The 25,025-nt window shown below is 40.4% G+C and overlaps 1 protein-coding gene across 1 annotated transcript in view; it reads left to right on the forward strand.

Annotated features, from left to right (window-relative positions):
- NEB (nebulin) overlaps positions 1 to 25,025 on the forward strand; it is a 104,837-nt gene that overhangs the window by 47,075 nt on the left and 32,737 nt on the right. The window contains 48 exon segments of the mRNA XM_039554683.1: positions 253 to 357; positions 535 to 642; positions 766 to 1,077; positions 1,678 to 1,881; positions 2,056 to 2,160; positions 2,656 to 2,763; positions 2,906 to 3,217; positions 3,818 to 4,021; positions 4,196 to 4,300; positions 4,795 to 4,902; positions 5,045 to 5,356; positions 6,284 to 6,487; positions 6,708 to 6,812; positions 7,271 to 7,375; positions 7,461 to 7,772; positions 8,072 to 8,176; positions 8,428 to 8,526; positions 8,706 to 8,807; positions 8,989 to 9,096; positions 9,921 to 10,232; positions 10,357 to 10,461; positions 10,546 to 10,650; positions 11,326 to 11,430; positions 12,330 to 12,437; positions 12,527 to 12,640; positions 13,486 to 13,683; positions 14,298 to 14,402; positions 14,854 to 14,958; positions 15,038 to 15,142; positions 15,631 to 15,738; positions 16,387 to 16,500; positions 16,933 to 17,130; positions 17,948 to 18,052; positions 18,282 to 18,386; positions 18,658 to 18,765; positions 19,038 to 19,145; positions 19,489 to 19,596; positions 20,105 to 20,209; positions 20,298 to 20,402; positions 20,583 to 20,681; positions 20,869 to 20,979; positions 21,136 to 21,240; positions 21,458 to 21,562; positions 21,836 to 21,940; positions 23,053 to 23,157; positions 23,429 to 23,533; positions 24,033 to 24,137; positions 24,353 to 24,457. Coding sequence (XP_039410617.1) covers positions 253 to 357; positions 535 to 642; positions 766 to 1,077; positions 1,678 to 1,881; positions 2,056 to 2,160; positions 2,656 to 2,763; positions 2,906 to 3,217; positions 3,818 to 4,021; positions 4,196 to 4,300; positions 4,795 to 4,902; positions 5,045 to 5,356; positions 6,284 to 6,487; positions 6,708 to 6,812; positions 7,271 to 7,375; positions 7,461 to 7,772; positions 8,072 to 8,176; positions 8,428 to 8,526; positions 8,706 to 8,807; positions 8,989 to 9,096; positions 9,921 to 10,232; positions 10,357 to 10,461; positions 10,546 to 10,650; positions 11,326 to 11,430; positions 12,330 to 12,437; positions 12,527 to 12,640; positions 13,486 to 13,683; positions 14,298 to 14,402; positions 14,854 to 14,958; positions 15,038 to 15,142; positions 15,631 to 15,738; positions 16,387 to 16,500; positions 16,933 to 17,130; positions 17,948 to 18,052; positions 18,282 to 18,386; positions 18,658 to 18,765; positions 19,038 to 19,145; positions 19,489 to 19,596; positions 20,105 to 20,209; positions 20,298 to 20,402; positions 20,583 to 20,681; positions 20,869 to 20,979; positions 21,136 to 21,240; positions 21,458 to 21,562; positions 21,836 to 21,940; positions 23,053 to 23,157; positions 23,429 to 23,533; positions 24,033 to 24,137; positions 24,353 to 24,457 — 6,594 coding nt within the window.

The following is a 25,025-nucleotide window of genomic DNA, read 5'->3' on the forward strand; positions in this document are numbered from 1 at the left end:
AATTAATAGTTTTCCTCCTATGGCTGTTTCTCCACAATCCAAAATCAATCAATTGCTGCACCAGCTTAGCCTGAGAAATAATCAGGAGGGACAAAGTTTCCTTCTTGAGCTGTTTCAGAGAGAAGCTTTGCTGAGTCAGGGTATTCAGAGCTGACTTGAGCTACCCATAGCAGTTTGTAAAATAATTGTAAAATAATTTAAAAATAATTTCATAAAGAACTGTTTGTAAAGGGCTGTTTTCCTCTCTCGTAGCGCTTGTACACAGAAGCCTGGGATGCAGACAAGAAGTCCATCCATGTCATGCCTGACACACCAGACATCCTGTTAGCAAAGGCCAATGCAGCCAATGTTAGCCATGTAAGGACATTTAAACATTCACTAAACTAGTAGAAATTTAGAGTTAAGTCAGAATTTCTTTAATCATAAAGATGTTCTAAAATACGCATTCATGAAAACTTTGAGAAAAAATGATGAAATGCAGAAATCCCATCTTTCAAAATATTGATAAGTCATTTTCTGTCTTCTTTTGTGTAGAAACTTTATGTACAAGCCTGGGAAGAGGCCAAAAAGAAAGGTTATGACCTGAGAGCTGATGCAATTCCAATCAAAGCCGCCAAAGCATCAAGAGATATTGCGAGTGACGTATGTTCATCCTTTACATTTATTTTCAATTATCTTAAAAACAAGAATATATATTTTTGTGATCAGTAGCAATAGGAAATTATGGCACCTTCATCCCAGATTCACTTCTTTTTGTATTTCCAGTACAAGTACAAAGAAACCCACGAGAAGCAAAAAGGCCACTACATTGGGTGCCCCAGTGCCAAGGAGGACCCCAAGCTGGTGCAGGCCGCACGCGCCATGGCCCTGCAGAACGACCGCCTCTACAAGAAGGCCTACAATGATTCCAAGACCCATATCCACATCCCTGTGGATGCCCTGTCGGTGCAGGCAGCCAAGGAATGTCAGACCCTGGTCAGTGACGTTGACTACAGGCAGTACCTGCACCAGTGGACCTGTCTTCCTGACCAGAACGACGTGATCCACGCACGGCAGGCCTATGACCTCCAGAGCGACGTGAGTGACAATAACTGGAGGAAAGCTTTAGTGCGGCTGTGTGAGGCTCTGTTTGTTAGTGACTGGCAAATGCATTTCTAAATGCATGTTCATGAGCCTACGGTCTGTCCTGGTATGTTATCCTTTCCAAAGGATTTCAGCCTGGAGGCCAGAAATATTCGGGGCAGTTCATAGGGAAGCCATGTGTTCTTGGTCTACTGTAGAATGTTTGCTTGCAGAGTACTTGCATATGATGCCCCTGGTTTGAATGCAGCATCTTAAGAGTATTGTTGTTGCTGTGCAAATCAGGGGTTCTGTGTCTAGAAAGGACCTTCTCCACCACAGTCTCATTGGCTGCTTGTTGTGTAAGAGTATGAGGAGAAGTTGGGGAAAAAAACCTTCTTGCACTTAGTTAGAACTACAGAATCCCAAAATGGTTTGGATTGGAAAAGATCATCTTATTCCAACCCCCTGCCATGGGCAAGGACTCCTTGCACTAGACCTGGTTATTCAGAGCCTCATCCAGACTGGTCTTGAATGTCCTCATGGACTGAGAGTCCACAAGCTCTCTGGGCAAAAAAGTCGTCTCTGCAATGCCAGTAACCCTTGATTTGTTTGTAGAACGTGTACAAGTCCGACCTGGAATGGCTGCGAGGCATTGGCTGGCTAACAGAAGGTTCTGTGGATGTGGTCAAAGCCAAGAAAGCCCAGGAGCTCCTCAATGAGCGCTTGTACCGCACGCGGCCGGAGCAGCTGAAGTTCACCAGCATCACTGACTCCCCAGATGTTGTCCTGGCCAAGACTAATGCCATGCAGCTCAGTGATGTAAGCTCACCTTGCACTCCCCTTTCACTTACGGGATTCATTTCTTTTCTTTGTGGTCTACCACAGGAATGTCGAGTTGAAAGTTTTGCAAATTGGAATTACCAAAGAATTCCTGTTGGTGCTTTTTTCTCACCCTATTGAAATGCCATTATTCTTCCTTTCTTTTCTCCTCAGCGTCTGTATCGTGAGGCCTGGGATAAAGACAAGACCCAGATTTCCCTCCCTTCGGACACTCCTGTCATGCTGCAGTCCAAAGTCAACGCTATCAACATCAGCAATGTAAGAAAAACAAAATGAAATCCTTGTGAAGCGTTAGAAAGTGAAGACTGGCAATTGTTCTTTCAGTTTTTGCTGTAAATTGTGGTGTACAAATCCACCTTCTAATGTGCTTGTAAACAGGAAGGGGCTCTTTATCACCTTTCAGCCTATCAACAGGTGGTGTGTTCATGAGCAAACACCCAAGCTCAGTGCGCAATCCCACACAACTCCTGCTCCCTTTGGCAAAACCTGCCAAGTAATTTCCATGGAGGAGTTGTTGGAGTCTGCAGACATAGTAGTCTGTCTTCAGGAATATTTCTGCTGCCTCTTTGTCTTTTGGATCTCACACCTATTTTAAGTCATGAGTTTTCTGTTAAGACACTTGCCAGGATCATTATTGTAACTCTGCCAGTTACAGGTGGCAAACAGGGCTCCCAAGCTGGTCATTCCAAGGAAGTAGATTTTTAGAGAAGGCATTTCACTATGTTTAACAAAGGTGATTAATTTTCCTTGCAGAAACATTATCAGAAGGCCTGGGATGAGGCCAAGGCGAAAAGCTATGACCTAAGAGCTGATGCCATTCCCATCAAACAAGCCAAGGCCTCCAGAGACATTGCCAGTGAGGTACAGCCTTCTCTTCATGTGGTGCTTGTGTCTCAGCAGAACTGAGTGAAGCTCAGGCTGACAGCCTGGGGAGCTGGAAGCCTTTTGTCTGGTGGCTGTGTCCAGGTGAGCAACACGCCTTTTGTTCTCTCTGTATTTCCAGTACAAGTACAAAGAAACCCACGAGAAGCAAAAAGGCCACTACATTGGGTGCCCCAGTGCCAAGGAGGACCCCAAGCTGGTGCAGGCCGCGCGCGCCATGGCCCTGCAGAACGACCGCCTCTACAAGAAGGCCTACAATGATTCCAAGACCCATATCCACATCCCTGTGGATGCCCTGTCGGTGCAGGCAGCCAAGGAGTGTCAGACCCTGGTCAGTGACGTTGACTACAGGCAGTACCTGCACCAGTGGACCTGTCTTCCTGACCAGAACGACGTGATCCACGCACGGCGGGCCTACGACCTCCAGAGCGACGTGAGTGACAATAACTGGAGGAAAGCTTTAGTGCGGCTGTGTGAGGCTCTGTTTGTTAGTGACTGGCAAATGCATTTCTAAATGCATGTTCATGAGCCTACGGTCTGTCCTGGTATGTTATCCTTTCCAAAGGATTTCAGCCTGGAGGCCAGAAATATTCGGGGCAGTTCATAGGGAAGCCACGTGTTCTTGGTCTACTGTAGAATGTTTGCTTGCAGAGTACTTGCATATGATGCCCCTGGTTTGAATGCAGCATCTTAAGAGTATTGTTGTTGCTGTGCAAATCAGGGGTTCTGTGTCTAGAAAGGACCTTCTCCACCACAGTCTCATTGGCTTGCTTGTTGTGTAAGAGTATGAGGAGAAGTTGGGGAAAAAAACCTTCTTGCACTTAGTTAGAACTACAGAATCCCAAAATGGTTTGGATTGGAAAAGATCATCTTATTCCAACCCCCTGCCATGGGCAAGGACTCCTTGCACTAGACCTGGTTATTCAGAGCCTCATCCAGACTGGTCTTGAATGTCCTCATGGACTGAGAGTCCACAAGCTCTCTGGGCAAAAAAGTCGTCTCTGCAATGCCAGTAACCTTGATTTGTTTGTAGAACGTGTACAAGTCCGACCTGGAATGGCTGCGAGGCATTGGCTGGCTAACAGAAGGTTCTGTGGATGTGGTCAAAGCCAAGAAAGCCCAGGAGCTCCTCAATGAGCGCTTGTACCGCACGCGGCCGGAGCAGCTGAAGTTCACCAGCATCACTGACTCCCCAGATGTTGTCCTGGCCAAGACTAATGCCATGCAGCTCAGTGATGTAAGCTCACCTTGCACTCCCCTTTCACTTACGGGATTCATTTCTTTTCTTTGTGGTCTACCACAGGAATGTCGAGTTGAAAGTTTTGCAAATTGGAATTACCAAAGAATTCCTGTTGGTGCTTTTTTCTCACCCTATTGAAATGCCATTATTCTTCCTTTCTTTTCTCCTCAGCGTCTGTATCGTGAGGCCTGGGATAAAGACAAGACCCAGATTTCCCTCCCTTCGGACACTCCTGTCATGCTGCAGTCCAAAGTCAACGCTATCAACATCAGCAATGTAAGAAAACAAAATGAAATCCTTGTGAAGCGTTAGAAAGTGAAGACTGGCAATTGTTCTTTCAGTTTTTGCTGTAAATTGTGGTGTACAAATCCACCTTCTAATGTGCTTGTAAACAGGAAGGGGCTCTTTATCACCTTTCAGCCTATCAACAGGTGGTGTGTTCATGAGCAAACACCCAAGCTCAGTGTGCAATCCCACACAACTCCTGCTCCCTTTGGCAAAACCTGCCAAGTAATTTCCATGGAGGAGTTGTTGGAGTCTGCAGACATAGTAGTCTGTCTTCAGGAATATTTCTGCTGCCTCTTTGTCTTTTGGATCTCACACCTATTTTAAGTCATGAGTTTTCTGTTAAGACACTTGCCAGGATCATTATTGTAACTCTGCCAGTTACAGGTGGCAAACAGGGCTCCCAAGCTGGTCATTCCAAGGAAGTAGATTTTTAGAGAAGGCATTTCACTATGTTTAACAAAGGTGATTAATTTTCCTTGCAGAAACATTATCAGAAGGCCTGGGATGAGGCCAAGGCGAAAAGCTATGACCTAAGAGCTGATGCCATTCCCATCAAGCAAGCCAAGGCCTCCAGAGACATTGCCAGTGAGGTACAGCCTTCTCTTCATGTGGTGCTTGTGTCTCAGTAGAACTGAGTGAAGCTCAGGCTGACAGCCTGGGGAGCTGGAAGCCTTTTGTCTGGTGGCTGTGTCCAGGTGAGCAACACGCCTTTTGTTCTCTCTGTATTTCCAGTACAAGTACAAAGAAACCCACGAGAAGCAAAAAGGCCACTACATTGGGTGCCCCAGTGCCAAGGAGGACCCCAAGCTGGTGCAGGCCGCGCGCGCCATGGCCCTGCAGAACGACCGCCTCTACAAGAAGGCCTACAATGATTCCAAGACCCATATCCACATCCCTGTGGATGCCCTGTCGGTGCAGGCAGCCAAGGAGTGTCAGACCCTGGTCAGTGACGTTGACTACAGGCAGTACCTGCACCAGTGGACCTGTCTTCCTGACCAGAACGACGTGATCCACGCACGGCGGGCCTATGACCTCCAGAGCGACGTGAGTATGCATAGAGATGTGTGGTTACTACTCCTATTATTTAATATATTATAGCCTTACTCTGATTGTTCAATGCTATACAGTCACAACAGATTTCTATTTACATTGTTTTCTTCAATTTTTTGCTACTGCTATTATCTGCTCCTCTACACCCTTAAAAAGATTGCTTTTACCTCTAAATGTTCTGAAACTTCAGTTGATAGCTGCTGTGTTACATCATACTTTTGTGGTGGATTTGGATTTTTTGAAGTGGTGTTGTCTGGAGAGGATGAAGGATTTGCCTTTCCTGCTTTGATGGGACTTAGGAATAACAGCTGTTTGCTGCCTTGGAATCAGGTGGCTCTTGTTATTTCTGTTTGCTTGAGTCAGCTGGGAAATTTATTTAATTGGAAGAAAGCTCTGTGAGGTAGCCAATGAGAGGTTTTAGTGGCTGATTGCAAAGCAGAAGGAGTCAGTGCAGCTGATTTCCTGACCTGGCTTTGCTACTTAACAGTCAACATCAGTCCCTCTTCCACTGTTTCAATTACAAGCTTTGGACATGAGGTTCCTGTTCCTTACTTTTTGCCAATTTTCCTGGTAGGTAGCTTGGGGTTTTGTTAGGACTTGTGAATTGTTGAAATGACTAGAAATAAGTATTTTGGAGATGACAGGAAGACTCTTCTAAGCTCTTAATATTTATCATCTTCAACTGCAACTCCTTCCAATTGTTTCCCCTTACAATGTTTAGAATGTGTTGTTTAAGAAATGAACTACTTAAAACCTTGGTGCCAGATTTAATTTTACTTATGACACCGAACATCTCCTTTATGTAAAAAGGATTAATCTGACTCTAGCTAGGTTTATAAAACATAATCTGCTTTGCATAGCTTAAAATAATTAAGACAATCATTTTGAACAATGTTTTCCTTTTCTGACCATCTCACACAGGCTGTGTATAAGTCAGACCTAGAGTGGCTCCGTGGAATTGGCTGGTTACCCAACGACTCTCCAGAAATTAAGAGGGTGAAGAATGCCCAGGATCTCCTGAGTGACAACGTGTATCGGACCCCCATTGACAGCCTGAAATACACCAGTGTTGTGGATTCCCCAGATGTTGTTCTGGCCAAAACCAACGCTGAACAGATCAGCATTGTACGTTCCAACCTCCTCAAAGCAGCTTCCAGACTAGAAACTAAAGCTGAAGAGAAATCTCACTGCTAAAATATAAAACTGATGGTGTTTTAAGTGTAATGCTTTTCCAAACATTTTATTCTTTAGAGATGATAAGTCAGGAGAGATTTACGGGATTTTATGTTATTGATAAGTAAAATTCCACAATTCTGATGATATTATTAAATTGCTGTTTTAACAGCCAAAATACAAAGAAGCCTGGGAAAAGGACAAGACTATGATCCACATTATGCCAGACACACCTGAAATCAATCTAGCCAAGGCTAATGCTGTTAATTACAGCCAGGTATGTTTATCATTCTGTTTTCTCTAAAATAGTCTGTGAATTATATCATTCTAACATGTTGAATCTCTTTGAATCTCAGTGAAATCTGTCCTCATACAGGGCTTGCAACATTTCCCTTCCCTGTACTGAAGATCCTTAAAGTATTTAGCCATTTAAAAGTAAATACTTACATACAGCTATTTAAAAATTATTAATATCATGCCCCACTGAGGGAATATTTTATTAAAATGAATGAGAATCCAAGGCATATAAATATTTTCTCCAGTTTTACAAACACCCTTCTGTGCTTTATAGGTTGCACAACCAGTCTTGCATGTTTCAGAGGCAGCTGCATTTATGGTTAGGAGCAGGAGTAATGCTCAAAAACATCCAGCAAATAAATGGCTGGAAACTGTGTTTCTATGATGGCAGATGCCAGAGCATTCAGCATGTGTGTGATGTTTTCTCTGTCTTTTCAGAAACATTATAAAGGTGCTTGGGATGAGCTGAAGGTGAGCTACGATTTGAGAGCAGATGCAATTCCAATCAAGGCAGCCAAGGCTTCTAGAGAGATTGCCAGTGATGTAAGTGCCAAAAGAGGCGTGTCACATGCTCCAAGAGCTCTTGCATGTTAACTGTTACTAATGGTGACCTCTGCTCTTCACCCAGTACAAATACAAGCTGGACCACGAGAAGCAGAAAGGACACTATGTGGGAGTACCGAACGCAAGGGGAGATTCCAGAATCCAGTTTGCCCTGGACATAGGCAAAGTTCAGAGCGAACGAGAGTACAAGAAGTACTTTGCCAAGCTGAAGACCCAGTGCCACTTGCCAGTGGACATGATGTCCATTGTGTCAGCCAAGCATGGGCAGAGCCTGGTGAGCGACACCGATTACCGGCATTACCTGCACCAGTGGATCTGCCTCCCCGACCAGAACGATATCATTCACGCCAGGCAAGCCTACGACCTCCAGAGTGATGTAAGTTCACCTGAGAACACCCCTTAACTTAATCCTGTATTACCTCTTCTTATTCTGCTTCAGCTCTGAGGAGTGGAATTGTCTGAATTCAGGGAACCCACCATGCTCTTTGTCAGAGTTGCAAAGTATAGGTCAAGTATAAATTGCCACGATTGAAGGGTGATAAATTCAGATGTAGTGCTCATGTTGGAATTACTGATCCCTTTTAACCACTGGAAGTAAATGCCTGCCTTTATTAATCTTGCTGGATTGCACTGGGAACTGTAGCTAACAGCATGGACCCTATTTTGTTTTCCCAGGCTGTTTATAAAGCTGATCTGGAATGGCTGCGGGGAATTGGATGGTTGCCAAATGATTCTGTTGGAGTCAAGCATGCCAAACATGCTGGAGATCTCCTGAGTGAGGTAAGCAAATGTTTTTCAGTATATCAATTTTCTTCAGGGATATTTTTCACTCAAAGTATTTTAAGTGGTTAAACACATCATGTTTTTTTTTTTTTCAAATGGAAAATACAGCTGTAGTGTTTTCACAACATTCATTGTGTATGGAGAAGTTTTTCTTCATGTGAACTTCCTTGTCATGTGTATCTATTCAGACTTGCTGTATTAAGTGTCAGATATTCCGGGGTAATTTGTTCTTCTTTTGCCTTGTACAGAGAAAGTACCGCACAAAAGTTGAAACTCTCCCATTTACTCCTGTGGCTGACAGAGTTGATTATGTCACAGCAAAGAACAGCACTGAAATTCTCAGTGATGTAAGTTTGCTCTCAGTTTTGGGCTACATTTGACTTCTGTGAATTTGTATTTAATGTGCTTTTAAGATCTAATGGCCTTGCAAATTCAGGGGTTGGTTCATTATTTCATGTGTAAATTATGGTGTTTTCCTAGTTCTGTGGTGGTGCTACCAAGGCAGTCATTTTTTTGTGTGTCCTAGGTTAAATACCACAAAGAATGGAATGAGGCCAAGTCAAATTACACTCTCACAGATACACCACAGCTGGATATGGCCCGAGAGGCAGCCAGAATTCTAAATCAGGTACATGGTCACTCCTTGACAGCTTCTACTCACATTTTTTAGGTATTTAGAAAACATGCCTTATTAAGAACAACCTGAAAGAAGGATTTGTTATCCTCATACTTCTATATAAACTACATATATTCAGTAATCATTATCATTGTAGTAGTGTTGAATTCCTCATCACTTTTGTTTTCCACAGAATTTATACAAGGAAAGTTGGGAGAAAGAAAAAGCCACTGGTTACCTCTTGCCTCCTGACACGGTGCAGATCTCTCATGCCAAACACTCGAGTGATGTCCAAAGTGAGGTAATGATTTTTCTCCTTAGGAAGATGACTGCTTGGAAGCCTGAAATGTTAAAGGCTTTCAAAATTCACTGCCAGGCTTTAAAAGCTTTCCATTTGGGGTAACACGCAGACTTTTCATGACTCATGAATTCCACTGTCCTCCAAACAATTCAGCCATCTTTGTGATTATGGCGTTTGGAGATATCAGTGCTGAAAGGTCAGCTTGACCCTTCCACATTCACTCTCTCCAGAAACAAGTCTTCCAAAATCAACTGAGCTGGACTTCTGTACTTTGTGTTACATAATTGAAGTGATACTATGATTGTAACATACATGGCTCTGGTTTCACCTTTTGGCCTATCCAAACCTGTAGGCCAGTACACACCATACATTTTAAACATTTGTATAATGGATATTGAAAATATTACATGACTCTTATTTGCAATAAACATTTTGTCAAAACAGTGTGATGTAAATACCTTAAATAAGCATCCACTCTTCAGACAATCTGAAGTAATTTGTTGCCAAAATGAGACTAAATGCGCTTGTTATAAAACATTTTCTAACAAGTATTTCCTCTTCTGTTGACGATACTATTTACTGAAAATTGGGAGTATATTAGATTAGAAAATGCTATATTTTGAACTGGAAGGCCTATACAAAGTAGTATTATTGTTTGTGACACGATTTTTATCTGGTCGTGTACCCATAACCTAAGGCTCTGTTTGACAACTCCCTGTCTCATCTGCTCTTTGTGTTGACAAACCTGAAGCTGTTCTCAGGTTAGAACCAGAGTGGATACAGCCAGTGCTGATTTTATCCGTATTTCTCCCCTCTTCCATCAGCTGAAATACAAAGCTGAATATGTCAAGCAGAGAGGTCACTATGTGGGAGTTGCCAAGATGAGGGATGACCCCAAGCTGGTGTGGTACGAGCACGCGGGTGAGATCCAGAACGAGAGGCTGTACAAATCAGACTACAACAAAACCAAGTCCAAAATCCACATGCCTTCGGATGCCATGTCAGTTGTGGCAGCAAAGGAGTGCCAGAACTTGGTCAGCGACATTGAGTATCGCCACTACCTGCACGAGTGGACCTGCCACCCTGACCAGAATGACTGCATCCAGGCACGGAAGGCCTACGACCTGCAAAGTGATGTGAGTGATGGTACAGCCCTACGAGGTCATTTCCACGTGGTCTGGCCTAAGGATATTGCCCACAGTACACAATCCATCCTGAGTTCAGTAATTTCTGTCCTTTTGCATTTTCTTTCTGACTTAGAACATTTACAAAGCTGATTTGGAGTGGCTTCGTGGCTGTGGTTGGATCCCTCTCGATTCAGTGGAGCATAAGAAAGTTAAGAATGCACAAGAACTGATAAACAAGGTAAGAGCATATATTTCAGCATTTCCACAATTAGCCCTTCTTTCTCATACACAGTGTCTAAGACATTTTTCTACCTCTTTGCAGAGAGCATACACAAAAGAAGCCCTTGAGAACTTTTCTAACTACACCAGCGTGGTTGACACTCCCGACATCGTTTTGGCAAAGATGAACTCTGTCAATCAGAGTGATGTATGTACTTTTTTTTTTTTAAAATATAAACTTATTTACAACAATGAGTAGGTGATTTAATTGCTTTTGCTAGCCTATACTATATTTAGCCATACATATGTGTGAGCACATGCTGCTTCATTAATAATGGGCTTTCCTGGGGTAAATAAGTTTAGTAAGAAGTGATATGAATGAACAACACAATCTTGCTGTATTTCTATAGCAATAATAATTCTATATTATTCAATATTTCTGTATTTCTAATCTCCCTATATTATTGAATAGTATTCTATATTATTCAATAATTTCGATATTTCTAATATTTCTATAGGAAAATTTAACATTTTCCTACAGAAGAATATAGCATGTCCCTGACTTAGAGTTTGCAAAGATTTTTCTTATAGTAGTTGAAAACTGAGTCCTGTTCTTGGTGAACAGTTTGTGGAGTTCCTGATGTTGCTAAACTGTATTTGCTGAGCAGTATCTTAAATTTTTTAAGAATACCATGTGGATTTTGAGGTGACACAGGGACATTTGCCTGGGTACTACAGTGGCTGGAATGTCCTACACAACATTATTGCATGATAACTTAAGAGAAAATTAATGTCTCCTTCTAATAGATGGAGTAGTAGTAATAATAATGATAATAATGTATTTCTCCTGTGGAATTAACACTGTGTTTGTTTTCTTTTGTAGCTAAAATACAAAGAAACATTTAACCAGGAGAAAGGTCAGTATATTGGGTCTGATGATACTCCTGCTCTGCACCACGCCAAAGACATGGCCTTGCTCCACAGTGAGGTGAGATCCCATAAATATCAACCTAAGCACTGATTCCCTTGCTTTAAAAGGGATGTGTGGTGGACTCGAGGAACTGTTGTACTCTCAGTAGAGGCACTGGGAAAGTTATTTAATCCCTTTTTATTTCAGCTTTTCCCAGTTTGGATTATTGGAACCAGGATAATTTCTTTCCTTATTGAAGTGATCTTAAGGCACAGCTGTGTGATGCTTGGAAGTCATAATAGTGTGACAAAACCAAATATAATTCCATCCAATAATACCTTCTGAGACTACTGATAAATTTTAAATTTACTTTTTTCATAAGAAAGGAAAACTGTAGATGATTTACATTATTAAGCAGTTACTTTTGAGTTGTCTCACTAATTTTAATGAGAAACCTCTATTTTTTGAAAATATAAGTGATTACTCCTTCATATGACTAGGCACTTCATAATTTTGTCTGAAGGTGAATATATTTAATATTTAACAAAATACGTATTAGGAAAGTGCCACTGGCACTAATGTTTCTTTAATAAACACCAGTATTTCTTGAAGATTTTCACAATTTTGATCATCTTTAAAATTATCAATCTCAATTCTATACTGCACTTTTAAACAAGAGTTCATATCTATATTTTGGATATTTTTATTACTCTTCTGGTGTAAATATAGTAAAGAAAGAAGAAATCAGCTCAAATTTGTGCTCAGGTAGCTTTCTGAAGTGAACACTTGTTCTGTGTGCCTCACATTGAATGACTTTTCAAAATGAACATTCTCCATTTAATTTATTGGGACCCACTCTGTGAAAATATCCTGTATTCCATGTCATATCCCATGTGTGTATGAATGGCAGAGTCAGGCTTCTTGGGAAGTAAAATTGATTTTTTTCATCAAAACCTGTATGTGCTTTGTTTGTCTAGAAACATTATAAGAAGGCTTGGGAACTGAGCAAGCCCATTGGATACACTCTGGATGAGAAATACATTCCACTTGTGGGAGCCAAACATGCAAACCACATCAACAGCGAGGTCAGGAGGGATTTCCCATTCTTTCCCTTTTTCCCCCCCAATATGTTGTTAGAATGAATGTTTAAAATTTCCACGTGAATATTTTTCAGCTTAAATATAAGGAAATATATGAGAAGCTGAAAGGCCATTACCTGGCTGGGAAGGATATTGGTGATTTCCCTGGTGTCATTCACTCCCTGGAATTCCAGAAAATGAGGAGCGCGGTAAGGAACGAATGAGTCTGACTGGAATATTTTCCATTTGCTTTATTGCACCATTTATTCCAGTGATGAAATTCACTATTTCATTACTTAAGCATAAATATTGCAAAGCTTAATAGAACTATGGAATCACAGGATCATTAAGGTTGGAAAAGATTTGCAAGACTAAGTCCAACCTCAACATCAATCCACAATAATATCAGTAAAAATTATTTCAACGTGTTTATGTTTCCTGAATGCTTATTTTATATGTGGGTTGAATAATTGAATTTTAAATGATTTAGGAGATTGAGAAGGTATTTTTTTAGCTATTAGAAATATTAGAATGAGGAAAAAACCCTTATTCTATTTCAGTGTAAGGATCTGAGCAGTAAAAAATGCCATGTGTGTTTCATTTCCTTTACAAATAAAAGTGTAGATTTTGAGTAGAAATAGGAATTTAAGAACTGGAAAAGTAAATGCACATTTGGTGTGTTGCTGTTCTCAGCACTGCACATACAGCATGTCATGCAGGGCATAAAATCAGTGTAATCCCAAATATTCTGTCTTTAATTAGATAAAAACCATGTTTGGAGCATGACTTTTTTAATCCTGAAGACTTGTTAGTTTTCTCATCCGCTGTTAAAACTGCAAGTGGAGGTAATTCTTGTCCTTCTAGAACCTCATCAGAATAAAGGGTTATTAATATGCAAGTTAAAATTTCATCCTGTTGAATCCCATGGGAGTTTAGCTACTAAATCCAGGAAATTTATCTCAGATTGTGCTGTCACCTTTTAGTCCAAAATCCAAAATGATGCAGAAAATCACTCTTCTTTTCTCTCACCTTTTCCCCAATCTTTGCTTTTCAGCTGGCCTACAGAAAGAATTATGAAGACACCAAGAAAAATGTCCATATTCCAACCGACATGATGAACCACGTCCTAGCCAAGAAGTGCCAGTACATCCTCAGTGACCTGGAATACCGCACTTACTTCCATCAGTGGAATTGTTCACCGGAAGAAAATGATGTTATCCACGCCAGAAAAGCCCAGGAGATTCTGAGTGATGTATGTTTATCTTTTATTTAGAATCACAGAATAGGCTGAGTTGGAAGGGACCCATCAGGGTCATCCAGTCCAACTCCTGGCCCTGCTCAGGACGCCCTAAAAGTCCCACCAGGAGCCTGAGGGTGTTGTCCAAACCCTTCTAGAACTTACATGAACTTACTGAACCCATTTGTTTGACATTATAGAAGCCTTTCCCATCATTTATTCCAAGTTATTTAAATATAAAATACTTTCGAATATCTTCCATGATATTTAAATATGAAATTAATAACCATGGCTTTAGATTCTTAGTACCAATCACTGCAGTGATCCTTATTTATTGTAATTGGGAATGCTGGAATTAGCACAGGGGCCAGTACAGCATCAAGAATCCTTCTGGATCCAGTGGGTCTGGAAAAGAATTCCCCTTGTTTGTTGGGATTGTATCAGCCCACAGCTGAGAGAATGGTGCTCATATTCTGCAGTCAGTGGTGTCTCAGCTTGGGCCAACCAACCTTCCCAATAAAATCGGAGGGTGTGTTAATTGCCTGGCTAATTAGTATGCAGAATTCCTTGGTTTGATTGGCAGAAGGCAAATTTCTTCCTAACTTAATGTTCTGTTCACTTCCATGTAGACTGTGTATAAAGATGACTTAAATTGGCTGAAGGGACTTGGATGTTATGTCTGGGATACTCCACAAATCCTACAGGCTAAGAAATCCTATGACCTCCAGAGCCAGGTAAGTATGTTTTCCTTAAATAAATAAATATTTATATATATATATATATTTTCCATTTATGTTTCCTTTTAGGTTGACATGTCCTAGTCCAGAGCAGAAGGAAGTGACTCCTGTTACATCAGAAATATTTTGTTCAAACTGTGATAGTACAATCTTTGAATTGCTTCTGTAGAGACATCACTTGTGTTATTGGAGGAGGAGAAAACTTAGGAGAATGGAAAGACAACTGTGGTTTTTAATTTCATTTTTCCTTGGTTCATCCTGGCTGTATATTGAGTATTTCTATTTTATGACCTGTCACTTTTAGAGTTGGTCTTAAGTGAGCTGTAATCCTCAATTTCAGTTGTAAAGATGTGATTTTAAAGGAAGTTTTTTTTAAAGGAAGGCAGGGGATTTCCAGGTACTATATTTCAGCACTATAATGAGTGTTTTGTTGGTTTTGTTTCCTTAGATAAAATACACCTCTGCAGGGAAGGAGAACTTCCAGAACTTCAGTGTGGTTACAGACACCCCTGTCTATGTGACTGCTCTGCAAAGTGCTGCCAATGCCAGTGAGGTGAATCCCCACCTTTTCTACTCAGGATTGTCCTTCTGAGCATTGAAACAATTCACTAAACCCAGCTTTCATCTTCTAGGTGAAATACAAGGAGGAATTCCAAAAAACTAAGGACAAGTACACAACTGTGACTGACACAGTGGATTCAGAAAGAATTCATAGTTTGAAACATCTCTATAGTGATGTAAGTGTTTCTACAGGATTTTTTTTTCTCTTCAGACCTTTAATGTGGGTTTTTTGTTTTATTTTGTTTGCTCACTCTGTTTGAAGATAAACATCCAAACAAGGAGCTTATCAAAGCCAGTGCTGGCCCTCTGCACTACCTGATCTCGGGGGAGATGTTGTATTTCAGGCAAGGGCCATATTTTCCAAATGTAATGCCAGTCTTGGCAAAACACCTGGATTAATAAATGGATTCCCTGAACAAAATTACACCTGAACAAAACTAAAACCCTCATATGAGAACAGACATGAATAGTCAGAAAGCATTTTTATCACCCTTTACATGCACTGTCAAGATTAAACTTCATATTAGGTATTAATGTCTTGTTTACAATATTTTACTGTGTGGTGTCTAAATAAAAGCAAAAGGGCTTTTGATTTCTATTGGTTGTTGGTTATTATTTATGAGAATTATTTTTCCACTCACACAAACTTTCTATTTCCCCACAGAATCTCTACAAGAAAGCCTGGGAAAAAGTGAAGGCCACCAGCTATGCAATGCCCTCAGATGCTGTAGCCTTAGCACGTGCCAAAGAACTGAAGCACAATGCAAGCATTGTAAGTGAATTAAATATTTTTTTAAATCAGATCATGAATTCTAACAATTAAATCCTTCATGTCGTGCATCTACTATGGATATAAATATTTTTTAAACTTTAATTTAGCTTCCCTTTTTTGCTGAGACGTAATATATATCTGTAGATAATAATTTTTCTCTGATAATTGTTTGGGTAACAGTCCTTTGTGGCTTCTTGTCATGGAGAAAAAAGTAATTTTTTTATAGTAATCCAAACTGAAAATGTTAGGGTTTTTCTAGTCTAAATGTCATGAGCCTCCAGGTCAGAAAAACACCAAAAATCTTCAAATAATGCTTATTAAGTATAGAAAACAACTTAGGCTTTACTGAACTTAGAATTAAGAGAGACCACTCCACAGATCTCTCTAAATGAAAGAGCTGGAACAATAAATAAGTACCTTACACTACATCTATTGATTTTTAAAATGCTCTAGTCAGCTGTTATTCTTACATTCTTATGATGTGCTTTCTTTACCACTTCAGACAAAACAGAAAACCAAAATCCTGCTTTAAAGCCTTTCTCTACTTGTTGGACTCAACTTCTTGCTTAATGATGATGAGTTTTGTTCCAAAAACACAACTGACCCATCAGAGCCAGTTAATCGTTGCATTTCTTTGCTTCTGCTCAGGTCAAGTACCGTGAGGAATATGACAAGTTCAAAGCCCTGTACACCCTCCCCAGAGGTGTTGAGGATGATCCCAATACAGCAAGGTGCCTCAGAGTTGGGAAGTTCAACATTGACGTAAGTGTTGCTTCTGGACATGAGTTTTCCTGATAAAGCCATGCTTATCTCAGAAGCCACCCCTCAAAGAATCCACGTGCTGTGATCCAGACATTACATTCCCACGTGCATTTGGCAGTGTTCAGTATTTGCCAAATTCTAGGATACAACCATAAATTTCAGTTTTAATTCAATTATTGCATTGCCTGCGTGGCCAAACCTTTAGTGTAATTGTGGGTAAAATCATCATCTGCCTCCTTTTAACCCATCAGCACAATGAAAATTGAACAAATAATATTTCAGCTGCATTGCTGAGATTCTGCAAATTATTTTTAGAGCAGGCCAGATACAAGTTTTAGTCATGGCCAAAGCGATCGCTCTCCCACTGACATACCATGAAAACAGCAATGATTTCCTCCAAATTTACTGACAGTTTGTGCTTTGACTCCACAGCGTCTGTACAAAGAAACCTATGAGAAGACCAAAGCCAAGGTCCACATTATCCCAGACATGGTGGACATCATTTCAGCCAAGGATGCCCAGAAGAAGATCAGCGAGGTCGATTATCGCACGCGGCTCCACGAGTGGATCTGCCTGCCAGACCTGCAGGTCAACGCCCACGTGCGAAAAGTCACCGACCAAGTCAGTGATGTAAGTCCACAAATCACCTCTTCCTGGCTCACTGCTGAGATCGTTCCTTCATTTATGCTCTGTTAGAGGAAATAATTTAGCAAAAATTTCGCAGGAGTGCTCTGAAGTCGTCACTTCGCTTCGTTGTGTTGTGGTTTTGTAACACTTGGCAATGAATGTGTAGTTGAGATGGGGCTTAGTTGAATAGAATCAGAAAATCCTGGAATGGTTTGGGTTGGAAAGAACCTTAAAGCTCATCTATTCCACCCCTTGCCATGGGCAGGGACACCTCCCACTGTCCCAGAGTGCTCCAAGAGCCGTCCAACCTGGCCTTGGCCACTCCTGGGTGTGGGGAGTCCACAACCTCTCTGTGCAACAATTTCAATAATTTCAATGCTATCAGTGTAGGCATTTGGGTCATAACATTACCCTTCTACCCATGCAGCCATCCCTGTCTCTAAATTGTCCTTTATTTGGTTGCATGAGGTGTGGAAACTTTGGAAGTCTGAGAAAATCCTGGTTGGGCAAAGCTTCTACACACTTGCCTAGGTAGGTCAGCCCAGCAGTAGGATCTGGCAGTAAATCAGTGCCCAGTAGGATGTGCAGGTAGTTTTTTAAAAAATTCATTGGATTTTTAATTTATTGCCCAAATTGAAGCAAATTGAACAAAAATTATTTAAATTCCAAAAGGGATAGTTTTGATTTTCTCAAACAAAAAAAAAAATCAGAGTGGTAGAAACTCCCCTTGCCATCATTTGACAGGGTATTTCAGAGTGATTTAGAAATGAGGGGTTAGATCCTAATGGGATTCTTACAGGTTCCTTCTCTGATTCCTTAGGTGGTCTACAAGGATGATCTGAACTGGCTGAAAGGCATTGGCTGCTTTGTCTGGGACACTCCTGAAATCCTCCATGCCAAGCACGCCTATGACCTTCGCAATGATGTGAGTGCATAACTCTGGGTTTGCTTCTTAGTCTTCTTTTTCACTTCACTGTAGCTTTGTTCTACTCCAGGTGTAGTCTGGAAAATGTTATTTATCCTTCTTGGTTGAAGGGTTCATTAAATAACCAGCCATAGTTTCAATATACTTTCTGTTTCAGTGCTGCTTTGTTAAAAGAATAATTATTTGATAAAATAAATAGTAAATAGAGCTCTTTTATTTCTCTCTGCAGATTAAGTACAAATCTAAGGCAGAAAAAATGAAGAAGGACTTCACTGTGGTCACAGACACTCCTGTCTACGTCCAGAATGTGCTCAGTGCCTTGAATTTAAGTGAAGTAAGTGCTTGTCTCACCTGCCAGCCGCTATTCCAAGTGCTGTTACCTCACCACCTTTAGAAATGTGACTTTTAATATTTTTTAATAACTTAATTTTAATAATTTATTCATTGCTGGTTATCTACACCTCATTGTAGACACAATCACTAAAACCATTAGTTGCCTGAAGCCAAAAAACCTTCATCCAGTTTCTTTAGGATCAATTCCCATTGTGTGCAAACAAAACATTCTGTGAGAGAACCTGGCAATTACGACTTTTTCTCTTTCCCAGGCTGTCTATCGTGGTGATTACAAGCAGAATGTCAAAGGCAAGATGATCTCTACTGATAAAACAGTGGATTTGGAGCGGGCATATAATGCAAACAAAATACAGAGTGAGGTAATTACAAAACTGGGTTCCACAGAGTTTCTGATACTGAAACACCAAATTCTTTGGATGTCAGTATCTGGTTTTAGCTTTTCAGGTGAAGCTGCATGTCACTGCTCTAAAATGAAAGTGGGAAAATATCCTCATTTAAGCAACAAGGATGCATTTTAATGCAGACATGAGGGAAATCTTTTGCCAGTTGATTGAGGGATTTCTGAGATGAAGGGATTTTCCTCTCAGATATGGCTCACAGTTGCACAAAGTTTTCCTCTCTCCTCTTGCAGAATTTGTATCGCTGGGCTGGTGTGAATGCTCTGCCCACTGGATACAGCCTTCCCACGGACACTCCACACTTCCAGCATGCCAAACACGTCCAACACATCGGCAGTGATGTAAGTCAGGGACTAAAGCCTTCTACACCATGGGAATGATCAGCAGCCCCAGATAAGGGACTCTCAGCTTGGACCTTTGCTATCAAAATATAAATTTCCTCAGCAATATGCAAATACCTTATTAGAAGCAAGAGAAATGGAATATATTATTAACCTTGGGCCATATGATAGAGGGAGAAATAATTATGATGTGTTTATTTATTTAACTCTGATACAGCTACATCTCACTTGTTTATCTCTAAAAATGTCTCTTTATAGAGCATAAATTGCTGTCAGAAGTGCAGTGTAAGTAGAATGATGGTCAAATTTAGTTTCTGTCTTGTTTTTGTTGTACTTTTTATAGCTGAAATATAAAGAAGCCTATGAACACATGAAAGCCAAGGGCTACACTCTGGGACCTAAAGATGTTGGCTTTGAAAACGTGAGGAAGGTCAATCAAGTCATTAATGAGGTACAGTAAATATATGTATTTGCTTTCAGTTGTATTTGCAGTGCCCAAAATATGCATAATGAGAGTACATTGACTGGGAAGTTGTAGGATCCCTCTTCCTTTAGGCTTTTATTTAGAGAAGTATCCATCAAGAATGGTGAGGGATCATTGATCCAGGCTGAAACTGTTACCATAATATAAAATTGCAACCTAAGTTTATTAGCTGTGATTAAAGTTGAATAGAAATTATTGTATCTGTGTAAAATTGGGTTGCAATAGTTTTATATATATTTTTTCACTTTTTTGATAATTGGCTTTAACAGCATGAAAATTAAATATATGTATTTACATGTTTTTAGGATTAGAGTCTGAGATTCTCCTACTGAAAACAATTATGGAAAATCTCCACCTGGGTAGAAAACAGTAATTTGTCTAAGAAGTGCTTATGGTGTGCTGAGCTTCTTTGCCATTCAAGGTTTTCCAATGTTTTAAACTATGTTAAAGTGCAGAATGTTGTCTCTTGTGACAGAGGCTGTACAGGGCAACGTACCACAAGAACAAGGACAAGATCCACACCACCCCTGACACGCCCGAAATCCGCCAAGTCAGAGCCACCCAGGAGGCTGTCAGTGATGTAGGTGCCCTCCTAACAGAACAACAGAAGAAACTGGGATTATTCCCTGAGCAAACATGTGAAATGCTGTTTTGTTCTCTCTTTTCAGCTGATCTACAAGTCAGATTTCTTCAAGATGCAGGGACACCTGATCTCCCTGCCCTACACCCCTCACGTGCTGCACTGTCGCTACGTCGGGGACATCACCAGTGACGTAAGCAGCTGCTGCTCACACACCTGGTGTGAGGCCCAAAACTTCTCTACTGGGAGTGGGATTGGGTTTCTCTCCCTTCCATTCTATTCTGGAACAAAAGAAATGTTCTGTAACTGTGTTTAAGGACTGACGATTGAAATTCTCCCAAAAGTTGACTGTTGATTGTGGTGTCTCTCGTAGAATAAATACAAAGAGGACCTGAGGTGGTTGAAGGGCCTGGGTTGCTTCCTGTATGACACTCCTGACATGGTCCGTGCTCGCGAGCTCCGGAAGCTCTGGGTAAGACTTCTCCTCTGGGAAACGAGTATGACAACAATGGATTTGTTTCTGTGCATGCAGGAAGTGAAACACATGAAAACGAGCAAAGAATGAGAGGATTTTGTGCCATGCAGCCAATTAGTTGTTTTGAAGCACTGCTGGGTAGCACTATAACATTTCCTTTATTAATACTGCTTTTCCTTTCCAGTCCAATTATATCTACACAAGTACTGCCAAGAAAATGTGGCCTAAAGTCAACGTGGTGTTGGATACCCCTGGATACAGAACAGTGCAGGAACTGAAAACCCATCTGAGTGAGGTAAATTCTGTTATTTCTGCCCAATTTTGCAGCTGTAATGAACCCTTCCCTGTGGTTTTTTTCTGAAATAAATGAGAAGTTATAATTGCAAAGCTGTGATTGTGCAGCTTCTAAATAACAGCAGAAGAAATAATTCCTGGACCTGTCTTTTCCCAGCTGGTTTACAGAGCTGCAGGCAACGAGCTGAAGACAAAATACACTTCTGTCCTTGATACACCTGACTTCATAAGAGCCAAGAAAGGACAGAAAATACAGAGCCAGGTGAAAAATTTGTGCTGATATAAATCCAGACAGGGGATACTTCTTAATATGTTGTTAAAGTACAGCAAAAGCTTTTCAGACCTTTTAAAAATGACTTGAAATTCTTAAAAGAAGCAGTGGCTATGTGTATATTGTGAATTTGCAGCTGCTTTTCAGAGACATAAAGTAGAATTTAGTTGAAGTGTGTATTTTTTTGATTATTTTCTTCTTGCTGCAGTACTTGTACGTGGAACTTGCCACAAAAGAGAGACCCCACCATCATGCTGATGGTCAGACTCCAGCCTTTACACATGCCAGGAATGTCAAGGACATGATTAGTGAGGTAAAGTCTTGGTTTTTAAATTTGGTACCATTATGCTGAACTCCTACAAGTTTTTTTTATAATTTTAGTGGTAATTTCAAGGCTCAAATCTGTTTAGCTTTCACTTACTTTTTTTCTCTCTTATACTCAAATTCCACGTTTCCTTTGTAAGTTCTGATAAAATAAAACGTTCTGAAAATATGTTTCAGTATTTTGTAAGATAAGCTTTTCTGCAGATTGGCAAATGCTTCTAAAATTGCAATTATCACTCCTCACTTTTGCTGTGTCTCTTAGAAAAAGTACAAAATCCAGTATGAGAAGATGAAGGACAAATATACCCCTGTCCCTGACACCCCAGTGCTGATCAGAGCCAAGAGAGCCTACCTGAATGCCAGTGATGTGAGTACTCCAGGAACACTCCTGCTGCTGCTTTTCCATGGATTCTTTATGGAAATAACAGAAAAAAGATCACTGGGGAAAAAACATGCAAAGCAGAGAATATCTCAGTGTGGGTCATAAAAATGTGCATGTCCATTTCCATTTGAAATTAGGGTTGTTAAGTTTTGATTTGATTCCACTTTAAGGCCTTTCCCCCCCAGTTATTAGAATTCATTTTCATTTCCCATTGCACTGAAGTGTGGTCTTACAACAAAGTAAAAATAGACTTAAAATAATTTGTTTACGCATCAAGTCTCCAAATAGAGCAGACTGGAGTGAAGTGATTGATGCTGGGGCCAGGATAGAATAACTTTTATCAGCTTTTTCATCTCAGTTTTGTGTTAGAAGTAAACTGCCCTGCCACTGAGAATGTGTTCATTTTTTAATTCAGAAGTAGATTAGAGAGAAAAATTACCTGAGCTGCTGCACAGGAGGTTGGTAAGGTGAAATGGATTTTTTTCAAGCGTGGAATAGTTATTTGTGATTTAAGGCAATTAAAAAATGCTCATTTGTGAGAGCTTTTCCATATATTTCAGAACTAGCAGGATATGAAAGGACATGTGCAGGGCTGGTGTTTTGTTCTAGGGTTATTTAGTCTTACTGCTCTAAGAGTGATTTTTGAATACTGCCAAGGAACATCCCAGCTCTTCTGTACATGGGAATTTCTCCTCTGAGAAAGTCTTTCTCCACAGACTGGGATGATCTTCCTGCTTTCTTCTGGATGAGGACAGGGAAGAAGGGATAAGTAGTTTTTTATGCCAGAAGAAGGGATAAGTAATTTTTTATACTGAAAGTGGCACTTGTGCCATTCTAGAGAGCAGTCCTGTGATGCAGGGATGTTTTTTCTTCAATCTGAAAATGAATTGGGTGAAATTTTCTCTATTTTTCACCATAAATCTCAGTGAAATTACAGCTGATTATAGGCAATTGCAGCCTCTTAAAATTCCTCAGGGCTTACTTTGGGATGTCAGGCAGCAACACATCCCTGGATATCATTCCTGAGAAGTGAGGAATTTAACTGAAACAATTCCTGGCACGTTAATCCCTTCTTTTGTGTGTTTTTTTCTTCCCAGCTGCGCTACAAAGAAACCTTTGAGAACACCAAGGGCAAGTACCACACAGTGAAGGATGCTCTGGACATTGTCTATCACAGGAAGGTCACTGATGACATCAGCAGTGTATGTACAACATCTTCATTCCTAATTAGTGTTTGCCACTTAATAACCTAAAATAGGCCATTTATCCTTCTGTTCCATTTAAATATGACAAATAATTAGAGAAATATCAGCATTATTAGTGTTGATTTCTTTCCTTCTCTGGAATATTGATTGCTGTTGATGTTACAAATTAATCTCTTTTCCACTCCTTTAGTTCTGATGTTTCAGAAAGAGAGGGGAATTGGAGTGTTCTCTTCAATTGTTTTACTTAATTCTTCCATTTTCTCTATAGATCAAATATAAGGAAAATTACATGAGCCAGCTGGGAATCTGGAGATCCATCCCAGACCGCCCAGAGCACGCCCATCACCGCCTGGTCACGGATGCCATCAGTGATGTGAGTTCAAACAGCTCCTGCATGGCACAGGCTCAAAGTTACCAGTGGTTTCCAAAATGAAACCCAAGCCTTCTTTCTCAACAAAGGGAAAGGAGGTGACATTTTTCAGTGATTTACACTCTGCCCTGGCAGATCTGGGAACTGACAGAGAGAATCTGATGGCTAAAATTGCAGCACATCCCCTTGTCAAATTAGCAAATCATCTTAATTAATTTCAGTTGTATTTGCTTAGGTTTGTTTAACCCTGTAATGACCTTTAATTGTACATTTCTGGTCATACACAATGACCCCTTAACTGTACAAGATTATTTGTAATGTCACAGGAACTCCAATAGCTAATGTTAGATTAGGTGTGTGAATAAACTGAGTCCATCAAAAAAATATGAGAAACTAATTTATTTTATCATGGATGCAACTCTGTTTGCCACACCTTGTGTTGAGGTTCATTTCAACACCGATTATCTGCTTAAAACTGAGTCTTTTTACTTCTTTTCTAAAGATCAAATACAAGGAAGACCTGGCATGGCTCAAAGGCACTGGCTGTTACGTGTGGGATACTCCAAGTTTTGTCCTGGCAGAGAAGAATAAAGTGCTCTATAGTGGGGTGAGTGAAACCCTCTGAATTGTTGCTGAATGGCTTTTGACATTTGCTGTACATTTACAACAATTTGTTGCTGTTAGAAAAGTTGAACTCACAAATGTAATAATTCCCCCTTGATTTTGCCACAGGTTACCTCTAAAATCACATTTTCATTGCCTTAATCCTTCTTCGGATTAACATGGGCTGGGTTTTGTGTGTTTGATTTTCTTTTGCTCCAGTGTAAGTACAAGGAGAATTTTGAGAAGACCAAGTCCCAGTTCAAGTACGTGGCTGACTCTCCAATCAATGAGCATTTTAAATATGCAACTCAGCTGATGGATGGGGTAAGTAAAGATTTCTCTCATCTCAGGCTTAAGTAGTTAGTCTGTGAGTAAATACAGAGTTGAAGGTTGTCCTTCTTTATATTCAGGCTTGAAGATGCCTTAAGATCAGCCTGAAGTCATGAAAGACAAGGTTGTTGTTTTTCTGAGTATTAGCACACAAAAGGTTTGCAGAGCCTAGAAAGTGAAATCCCCACCCTTGTTCATTAATTTTTCATGGCAAAGGAGCTTTTCCTTTGCTGACTTAAATAATGCTGATGGTGTGGTAACACTGTGTTGGTTTCCATCTGAAAAAGGCATAGAGAGAATTCCAATTGCTTTCCTAAAACATTGACAAAACCTTTATTGGTATTAGGAAGACAGTTTTGTCTTTTTGAAGTTACCACAGCTTGTTTAATTTCAGTGATTTTTCAGGAATTTTTCCACTCTACTACTCAACTTTTTCTTGTTTTTCTCCTGTAGTGCTAAAGAAACAATTTACACAACCTAATAGTGAAGGGGGTTAATGAACACCTCTGGGTTTAAAAATCAAATCACCACTGTAGGATTGCTGTTCTACACCCCCAGGACA

Source organism: Corvus cornix, chromosome 7, assembly GCF_000738735.6.
Source record: "Corvus cornix cornix isolate S_Up_H32 chromosome 7, ASM73873v5, whole genome shotgun sequence".
NCBI lineage: Eukaryota > Metazoa > Chordata > Aves > Passeriformes > Corvidae > Corvus > Corvus cornix.